General features: G+C 27.3%; 1 protein-coding gene across 2 annotated transcripts; it reads left to right on the top strand.

The window, feature by feature from the left end:
- Positions 1 to 845: 845 nt before the first annotated feature.
- On the top strand, positions 846 to 9,561 carry LOC102605771 (MADS-box protein JOINTLESS). Of its 2 annotated transcripts, none has more exons than XM_015311242.1 (8): positions 846 to 1,173; positions 3,827 to 3,905; positions 4,017 to 4,081; positions 4,258 to 4,357; positions 4,620 to 4,661; positions 4,758 to 4,799; positions 5,392 to 5,579; positions 9,504 to 9,561. In XM_015311242.1, the coding sequence occupies exons 1-8, from the start codon at positions 992 to 994 to the stop codon at positions 9,520 to 9,522; spliced, it is 717 nt and encodes a 238-aa protein (XP_015166728.1). In that variant the 5' UTR covers positions 846 to 991; the 3' UTR covers positions 9,523 to 9,561. The 2 variants fall into 2 exon arrangements, with proteins under 2 accessions (XP_015166728.1, XP_006353175.1); XM_006353113.2 differs by lacking the exon at positions 9,504 to 9,561 and adding an exon at positions 6,374 to 6,590.
- Positions 9,562 to 11,049: the final 1,488 nt, after the last annotated feature.

Below are 11,049 nucleotides of genomic sequence, written 5' to 3'. Positions count from 1 at the left end.
TTGGCAAAAATGTTTCCAACTTTCTCAAAAGTTATTTTCCTTTCTTTAAACCTTCTGTTTCTGGGATTTAGCTACTTGTAATAGATAATCTATCTTATTAATAAAATTATTATTATTATTACTAAATAAACTCTTTTTTTATCAATAACTATTAATTATTTCGCGTAAGTCGTAACCGTTTGTAAAAAAAGCGAAATTAGTACTTAATTGAATACAAAATTTAAGAAATAATGTAAAGTTTTTAAAATTTACTATCTAAAATAACTTTTAAATATGCAGGTCATTGCAAATTATCTGATTGAAAATAAAAAAAAAATAAATTAGATTATTTAAAATAATTAAACTAGATTTCTTTATTAAAACAAACTAAAAACAAATCTTGAAACATAAATCGAGACAAAACAAACTTAAATTACCGGCTATAACACGTTAAAATGCACTAAAAATATTGATCCTAGCCTAGATGGATAATATTACTTTCTCCGTTCCATATTAGTTATCTATATTACTAAAATTAGTCGTTCTAAATTATTTGTCAATGTACAAAACCACAATAGAATTACTTATATTTCCCCCATTTCTTCAGTACTATGAAAGTGTAAACAAGTTTGTAAAGTCTCAAAAAAATTCGTAAGATGTTTATGATTTATAATGTGACATTTAAAAGAGAAAGTAGATAATTAATATGAGACGAACAAAATATCTGATACATTATAAAATTAATCAAGATATACATAAAAAAAAATTAAATCTTTTTTTTTCTTGCCTAATATATACACAATCTCTATAATTAGAAACTTTTGCCTATCTACCCCCCTCCCCCCAAACAAACCCCCAACCCCCTCTCTACAATTAGGTCATCACACACACACACACCACATTTCTTTGTATTCTGGTTTATTCTTTGTTCCCTCTTTTATAAATTCCCTCTTCCTTCTTAACTCTCTTAGTTCTATTTTTGGAAAATTAAAAAGAGAAAAAAAAACCCCTAATGGCTAGAGAAAAAATTCAGATCAAGAAAATAGATAACTCCACAGCAAGACAAGTTACATTTTCAAAGAGAAGAAGAGGTTTATTCAAGAAAGCTGAAGAACTTTCTGTTCTTTGTGATGCTGATGTTGCTCTCATCATTTTCTCTTCTACTGGCAAATTATTTGACTATTGTAACTCAAGGTATACTCATCATCGTTTTCTTGATTACTTAATTATAAAAGAACAAAAACATATTCAGTGAAATCTCGGGGTACGGAGAAGATAGTATGTACTAGATCACCTAATTATCTCTATTCTTGTGTGTGAGGTAGAATAGTTGTTTCAGATAGACTCTCGACATTAAAAAAATTTGGGTATAAAGGTAATGATTTTTAGTTAATTATAAAAATAATAACGCATTCAGTGAAATTTTAGAAATGAAGTTTGAGTAGAGGTATGGGTATGTGTATGTGTACTTGACCTATATTTTTATAGGGTAGAGAGACTCTTTCCAATAGATTTTAGGTTCAACAAGTGAAAATTAGAGTAATGGTTTTTGTTAATTTGTGAGAAATTGAGCTTTTTAAATTTTTGGGTATTTCTAAATGGGTGTCTTTGGTTGGTCATGATTTAGAAGAATATTTAGGATTATAATATTGAGTTTTGGATTTTTGTAAATAGTGTGTATTGAGTTTTTGATAAATTATTGATTATATTAAATGGGTTTTTAGGTATAAATTTAGGGTTTGATTTAAAGTTATTAAGTTTTGTTGAATTCGTAGGCAAAGTTATAGCTTCGCTCTTGTTTGCAAATGGGTGTCTTAAGTTCGTCATGATTGAGAAGCATTGTTCGGAGTTATATGAGTTATGAATTTTAGAATTTAATTTGTTGAATTCTTGATAAATTATTTATTTCTGAATTTTATATTTTGGGGTTTGATCCAAAGCTATTAGATTCAATCGTACCCGCATACAAAGTTGTAGCTCTGCTCTAATTGTTTGCTAATTTCTTCTATATATGATTTAATAATTATGTGCACTAATAATATTATCAATTCACTTTAATTTGTTATAATACCAGTTAAGTTACATAGTTTAATTTGTATAGAAGTTAAGTTACTATTTTTGTCAATTTAATTTACTTATTAATTACTCCATGATTTTCACAATGATGGTCACATAACATAAACTCTTTCCATATTTAGCAACTATTGAGCAACCCACCTCAAGAAACTTTCTATTTTGTGTCATTTATTGACTCTTTTTTTGAGGTAATAATTAATGGAAAAATCTTGAATTTTGCAGAAAAAAACAAAGCTCTAAAAACTATAAAAATAATAATTGGAAAAGAAATCAGAAAAAAAGAAAAAAGAAAAATAAAATACAAACACAAAATGAGTGGTGTAGGAAGTAGTTATTAGTTAAAGGTTATAAGAATTGATGTCGTAAGAATTCTTTAAAAATATTGTTACATCATATCAGATTCTTTCAAAACATATTATCTTTTAATGATCCGATGTGTTTATTGAAGATTCTACTTTCTTTGGATTGAAATATGTATTTTTGTACATAATTACATTATTGAAGGATCTACGGAATATATATATATATATAACAATTTTATTAATGGAGTTCAAACTTTTATATACAATCTGAGTATAATGTTTTTTACATTGTTAAATTAAATTGACTTGTAACAACAAATAATTGTTATTGTAAGCTTGATATAACAATAAAAAAAGAATATTAACTTATTATAATTAATTAATTTGAACTACTTGTACAAATGTTTCTGATTAAATCCTTAATTTTTTATTATCTAAAAAGAGAATAAATTTATCTGGATATTGTTATCGAAAGGACCACTATATCTTATCTGTTTCACATAAAGGCAATAATATCATATCTTATAATATAAAAAATTATCATGGGAACTATATATTTATGGTGGATAGGACAAACTCCTTTTCATGGGGAAAAAAAGAAGCATATTTTAGGAATTTTATGGGTATTTTTGTATGGTATAGGTAAAAAGGAACAAATTTGATGAGCTATTTTTTTGAGGTTGTTGTGTATGGTATATAAAATAATTGTTTTTTTTACTTCGATATTTAATATTTATGAACAATTGTTTTTGAACTCTATTAATTTGAATTTGCAATAAAATATCCCGCATAAAACACACTTTATTGTAGGGACTATATTTTCATACTCAACCTGATAAGGAGGGAACAATAATAACTATCCCACTATAATCATTGGAGGTAAATAAGTAAATGTTATAAAACCTTGTATTTGTGCTAAAATGTTCACTAAATATGTATAAATAATCTACGATTAAGTAATTTGATTTTTTTGTACTTCACTTATTTATTATCCTTGATACTTAGTGTCTCATATATTAGCTAAGAGATGAATGGATCGTCTTTTTATAGTCTTAGATAATCTTATATCTCATAGGCTAATTACTTTTGAAGTTGAGTCAGGTTTGTCACTAGCTATTATTATGTTGTTGAGTTGATAGGCCTGCTCGGGCGGGGGAAGAGGTGTTATCTATCCACATTAGTTGAGGGATGAGTTGCTTGTGTCGATCTTGAGCAATATTTTTTCTTTTGAGATTAAGTTAGATTCGAAGTTAATTTTCTTGACAAAGATTACAAATATGTCTTCTATTTTCTTTGATGTTGTGCTCATGTGTCCCTAACATATTGGATACATGACACATATACATTCTTCAAGGATTTTAATATTTATACATCGATAGCATAATCAATCACATAAAAGATAACTATATATAATTGTACAGTTCAACGATTTACATAAGATCTTAAAATTTCTTTTTTTTCTCATAAAGCATGAAACAAATTCTTGAGAGGCGTGATTTGCATTCCAAAAATTTGGAAAAATTGGATCAACCATCACTTGAACTTCAGGTAATTAATTAGTTTCTTAATCCATTTAATTAAACCTTAATTACATTTTAATTAGTTTTTATAATTTTTGGATTATTTTTTAAACAAATATTTTGTTTATATTGTTTGCAGCTTGTAGAGAATAGCAATTACTCCAGACTAAGCAAGGAAATTTCCGAAAAAAGTCATCGATTAAGGTATATTCATAGTTATATTTGAAATCGACTATACGGATTCTCACTGTTCGTTATAGTTCAATTCATAATATTATCACGTCTAATAAAAGTAAAAGAGAGACAAGTTAAATATATAAATAAATTACGATAATAATAATAATATTAGAAGTTCTCTAACAAGTAGCATCGGTTAACAGGCAAATGAGGGGAGAAGAACTTCAAGGACTAAATATTGAAGACTTGCAACAATTGGAGAGATCTCTTGAAACTGGTTTGAGCCGTGTCATAGAAAGAAAGGTTGGAATTTAACTTATATATACTGACATTATTAAATTATATTTTATGTTATTAGTGTAATTTAATATGTCGTAACAAGTTATGATGGATTGTTCCTTTTTTTATTGCTCTTACACAACTTGCTTTATCCATGTATCAGGGTGATAAAATAATGAGAGTTAATATTTTGTGTTATTAGTGTAATTTAATATGTCGTAACAAGTTATGATGGATTGTTCCTTTTTTTATTGCTCTTACACAACTTGCTTTATCCATGTATTAGGGTGATAAAATAATGAGAGAGATCAATCAACTCCAACAAAAGGTCAGTAACATTACATTTGATAGTGTAAATTTTTTGTATCGTAATTTTATTTGGTTTTCGCCGAGGCTGATAATTGATATGGTAAAAAATCATCAGGGCATGCAACTAATGGAAGAAAACGAAAAATTAAGGCAACAGGTATGTAATTGTGAAAATTAAACATGAGATAAAGATAGAGTGTTTTACTATAATTTTGAATAGCGATCTTGAATTCTTTCGTCAAAAGAGTCTTTTAACTTTTATACGAAAACTCATAGGAGTATAAGTTTAGATATACCAATAAGATGAAATTTCAAATAGCCCATAACTACTGAAATTTTCCGAGGTGTCTTGTTCAAATTTCAGTAAAAACTACAAATATTTAGATGATTTTTTCCTATTTGCCTAAATCTCCAGAGACAAAATTATACTCAATAAAATGAGTCTAAGTGGGATAAGCTGATCAATGTCTATCGTCTTTAAAAACTAAGAATAAACATAGTAACTCCAAATTAAGACAAAGTAAAACAATTGGGATCATATATAGAGCTTGTTAATATTATCAGAGTCTAGAATTCGAGCTTTTGAAATAAAAAAAAAAGATCTTGATAGTGAGCTTTTAGAATGATAAAAAAATATTAATAATGAGTGTTTCTTCCTTATGCCATGAGTATTCAAATTAATCGAGACTTCAATAATTATGTACTTAAATGTTGTTGCTGATTTATTTATTTTTAATTTTTTTTTGTAGCTGATGGAGATATCTAATAATAATAATAATGGATACAAAGAGCCAGTAGTAGTAGCATTTGAATCAGAAAATGGATTTAATAGTAATAATGAAGAAGGCCAATCATCTGAATCAGTCACAAATCCATGTAACTCAACTGGCCCTCCTCCTCAAGATGATGATAGTTCTGATATTTCTCTCAAATTGGGGTTAGTACTTTAATTTTTCTAATTTTCTTCTCGTTTGGTATGAAGTATAAGGGATAATTAATCTCAAATTTAATTTTATGATAAATTTATACTATGTTTGGTTGGAACAAATCGTGAAATAACTTATTTCAGATTGTTGTGTTATTTTTTTCAATATTGAGGGTGGGATAACAATCTTTGGAGAACTAATCCTAGAATTATTCTTGAGATAATTTGTTCTCCGATCAAACGAGTTGTGATAGTATAAAAAAAATCATTTGTCAATATACTATTGGTAAATTGTCTATATAGTATCTACCTTCTGAAGGTATGGATAAGGCTGCGTACATCACTCTTTTCAAATTTCACTTGCGGAATTATACCTATCAGTATTGGTGTAATTAACTGTTTATAACATGTATATACGAGGCTGAGCAATAATAAAGGTTAGGGGTGTAATTGGATTTAATAATTTTGGCTCAAATTTGACAATTGCGTGTTAAGAAATTTTCTTAATATGTATTGTCGAAGCTAGAAGTCTCTATACGGATTGGACCGACTTGAATAACTTAAGTTCATATCTTGTATTTGTATTTAGAAACTTGTACAAAAAAATGTACATTCAAAACATAGTTATTAACACCTCATGTCGTTATCCTAAAATTTAGAACGTACTTATTAAATTTAAATCTTAACTGCGTCTATATGTACACCTTCACATCCTAGATTTATAATACATGATACGTAAACTTAAAATTCTGAATCCGTTGATATGTATATGTGTATTCATCTTGTGTTTTTTTTTTAAATTTCAGGCTACCTTACTCAGGTTGAAGGAATAAAAAACAAGGTGTGGCTATTTTTGAATGTTATCGGATGAAGGAGAAAAAAAAGAAGTAACTACTAATTATTATATATAGTTAATTAATGTCCGCTTAATGTAAAAGCTAACCCCAAAAATTTCATATTATGTATGTAATTGGTGTATTAATCCCATGAATTTGTCTCCCATATTTTATATAAATATTATCGTAAGTATCTATTAACTTAATTAATTAGCACTAATAATCTTTTGATTGAACTGTCACCTTGTAACTATATAAAGGCTTAATTATTTGCCTTTCTTTTTTGTTGTAAAATTAAATGTTTACTTGGTGACCATAAACTATACTTTTATTTATAATCGGATTTGAGCATAGGCTATTTTGAAATTTGTAGTAGATGATTTTGTAATATATTATTGTAAGAATAATATAAATTAATTTTTAGAATTATTTCCATAACAAGCACTAATTAATTTTATGGTCCTTATAGTTCATATATAGCTAGATTTCAGAATTCTTTTTTTTTTCGAGGGAAAAGAGAGAAAGTAATCTCAATTACTTTCGTCTTATGCCATTAAATTGTTAATTGATGTTTGATGTTAGTAGTGAAGTTTAGCTAGTTTAGTCTATTTACTTTCTCTTATGCCATGAAATTATCGACCTTAGTTATTGATTTGTTGAAGTGCTTTTGTGTCAAAAGCTTCAATTTTTTTATTTTTTTTCCAGTTTGATTATTTGATTGTTCTTGAAATTTTGGGTTTTTCTCTGCTTTTCTGTTCATGTTTTGTGTTAATTTCTATTATTTTTAGTTTATTTATAGGTTGGTTTTGGGATAATTTGTCTTGTTGTAGTTTTTTTTTTTTTTTTTGGCTTACGATTTGTTGAGTGCCTTTCGATTTATATGTCAATTAGGGGTGTACAAAATCTAACCGAAAATCGAACCAAACCGCAAATTGAGTCAACCCAAAAAAAAAATCCGACTAGTGAGTTGGTTTGACTTGGTTTGGTTTTGAAAAAAAAAAACCCGACTATATTTGGGTTGGTTTGGTTTTAACTAAAAAAACCAAACCCGACATTATATAATAATTTTAAAATTTTATTTTATACATAAAAATATTTACTTTGATTTAATTTTTAAAAATTTCTTATACTTTTTCATAGTTTTTATCTTTTAATATATTATTTCAAGTTTGAAGCTTAGAATTATGAATGAGCCAATAAAGATTATAGTCCACATATGTTGGTAATTATAATAAAGCTTAAATCAAAATCAAATTAATACTAATGCAAAAAGAAAATCAATTCAACACTAAGAATGACAATAATATTGAATATTTGTTCTTCAGTTTTACATTGGTTTAGACAATTAAAATACATAATCTAATTTTAATTTCCTTTAATATTTAGTCATGTAACTAATACTTATTAAATTTAATTTAAGCATGATTTAGTACTTTTAAATTATGATCATTTTCATTATGACTTATTAATTTGTAATATTTGTGTTATATTTTTAAGAAACATCTTAAATAGTTGTATTTTGGTAGGACTAAAGAAATATTTGAAGTACTAGTAAATTATATGTTTGTATGAATACTTTACCGGAAAAACCCGAAAAACCGACAAAACCCAAGGTTGAAAAACCCGAGTTTTATTGGTTTGGTTTATAAATTTAAAAATCCAACACAAATGGTTTGGTTTGATATTTGAAAAACCCGAACCAACCCAGCCATGTACACCCCTAATGTCAATTATATGATAAGCATGCTAAGTCTAAATCAGACAAGTAAAAATAAACATAGGGAGTTATTATGTTTATTTTGTCCACCATACTATCAATCGATGTCCATTTTCTAGACAAGTAAAAATAAATATAGGGAGTTACTATGTTTACTTTGTCCCATATACTAACAATCGATGTCCATTTTACTTGTTCGATTTAGAATATCAAGAAAGTCTCACATTGAGGGTAATTCCTAACAAAGATGACCACGTATCCAGGAAGACTCAAACTCGAGACATCTGATTAAAGATGAAAGAGTACTTACCACTCCAGCACAATTCTTGCTGGTTTATTATTAAGAGTTAATAGTTGAAAACACATGTAAAACAGTCCGATTTTTTGAGTTTCATATCCGAACCATTAGGTGGGTATGTGTTTCTTATCTAAACTATAATAAACTATTTATCAGAACTTAACTCAACTATCAGGTGTGTGAATTTTCAAAACTATTTATCAAAATACATCTCAACTATAAGGGGTGTGAGCCTTCTAAACCATTTATCAAAACACATTTCAACTATCAAGTGTGCGAGTTTTCTACCTAAAATATCACCAAGTAAAAAGAGAACAATTGAATATTGCTACTTGAAAGACATTTCAATAAATAGCTAATGATAATTCAAATAGAAATCTCACACATATATTAGTTCAAATATGAAATTTAAAGAAATCAAAATAATTATCATTCTATTTATAGTTTCTTATTGGTATTCATCAAGTCAATACTGCATTGTGAGACTATTGGTTGTTAACAAACTCCAAACAACCGACAAAACATAGATCACCAAATTCACTTTCCTAATATAAATTTTTTATCCCAAATCTACCTCTTCTTCCCCATCTTGCTTATTTTCACTGATTTAGTGGCTAACTCCTACTACAATCATTACTACAATCATAGAAGTAAAACATCAGAACCAAGCTAGAAGTCTTTAAAACATGTATATACAAGGCCGAGCGATAACAAAAGTCAGGGGTGTAATTGAATTTAGTAATTTTGGCTCAAATTTGACAATTGCGTGTTAAGAAATTTTCTTAATATGTATTATCGAAGCTAGAAGTCTATATATGGATTGGACCGACTTGAATAACTTAAGTTCATATCTTGTATTTGTATTTAGAAACTTGTACAAAAAAAATTATATCCAAAACCTAGTTATTAACATCTCATGTCGTTATCCTAAAATTTAGAATGTAATTATAAAATTTAAATCTTAACTATGTCTATATGTACACCTTCACACCCTAGATTTATAATACATGATACGTAAACTTAAAATTCTGAATCCGTTGATATGTATATGTATATTCATTTTGTGTTTTTTTTTTTAATTTCAGGCTACCTTACTCAGACTGAAGGAATCAAAAACAAGGTGTGGCTATTTTTTTATGTTATCGGATGAAGGAGAAAAAAAAGAAGTAACTACTAATTATTATAGTTAATTAATGTCCGGTTAATGTAAAAGCTAACCCCAAAAAAATTCATATTATGTATGTAATTGGTGTATTAATCCCATGTATTTGTCTCCCATATTTTATATAAATATTATCGTAAGTATCTATTAACTTAATTAATTAGCACTAATAATCTTTTGATTGAACTTGTCACCTTGTAACTATATAAAGGCTTAATTATTTGCCTTTCTTTTTTGTTGTAAAATTAAATGTTTACTTGATGACCGTAAACTATAATTTTATTTATATTCAGATTTAAACATAGGTTATTTTGAAATTTTCAGTAGATGATTTGTAATATATTATTGTCTAAATAATTTAAATTAAATTTTAATTTTGGAAAGTCTATTTACTTTCGTCTTATGCCTTTAGATTGTTATTTCGAATCATTTTTTTCTTTCGTTCTCAGTTGGTATTTGATGCTAGCATTGAAGTTCGACTAGTTTAGTCTATTTACTTTCATCTTATGCCATGAAATTGTAGACCTTAGTTTTTGATTTGTTGAAGTTCTTTTGTGTCAAAAGCTTCAATTTTTAGTTTTTTTTTCCAGTTTGATTATTTGATTGTTCTTGAAATTTTGGGTTTTCTCTGCTTTTCTGTTCTTGTTTTGTGTTAATTTCTACTTTATTTATATGTTGGTTTTGGGCTATTTTATCTTGTAGTTTTTTTTTTTTGGCTTACGATTTGCTGAGTGCCTTTCGTGATTAGAGTGCCTTTCGATTTATATGTCAATTAGCGTGCTAGGTCTAAAGTAGACAAGTAAAAATAAATATAGGGAGTTACTATGTTTACTTTGTCCACTATACTAACAATCGATATCCATTTTACTTGTTCGATTTAGAATACCAAGAAAGTCTCACATTGTGGGTAATTCTTGACAAAAGCGACCTCGTATCCAGGAAAGACTCAACCTCTGGTTAAGGTTAAATGAGTAATTACTACTCTACCATAACTCTTGTTGGTTTAATTAAGGATGAAAGAGTACTTATCACTCCACCACAACTCTTGTTGGTTTATTATTAAGAGTTAATAGTTGAAAACACATGTAAAACAGTCCGATTTTTTGAGTTTCATATCCGAACCATTAGATAGGTATGTGTTTCTATAATAAACTATTTATCCAAACTTAACTCAACTATCAGGTGTACGAATTTTCAAAACTATTTATCAAAACACCTCAACTATAAGGGTGTGAGCCTTCTAAACTACTATCAAAACACATTTCAACTATCAAATGTGCGAGTTTTCTACCTAAAATATCACTATCGTTCAAGTAAAAAGAGAACGATTGAATATTGATACTTGAAATACATTTCAATAAATAACTAATGATAATTCAGATAGAAAACTCACACATATATTAGTTCAAATATGAAATCTAAAGAAATCGAAACAATTATCCTTCTATTTATGGTTTCTTATTCGTATT

Source organism: Solanum tuberosum, unplaced genomic scaffold (assembly GCF_000226075.1).
Source record: "Solanum tuberosum cultivar DM 1-3 516 R44 unplaced genomic scaffold, SolTub_3.0 scf00152, whole genome shotgun sequence".
Taxonomy (NCBI): domain Eukaryota; kingdom Viridiplantae; phylum Streptophyta; class Magnoliopsida; order Solanales; family Solanaceae; genus Solanum; species Solanum tuberosum.
Note: the sequence above shows the minus strand (reverse complement) of the source record. Positions and strands in the feature narration are given on the sequence as shown.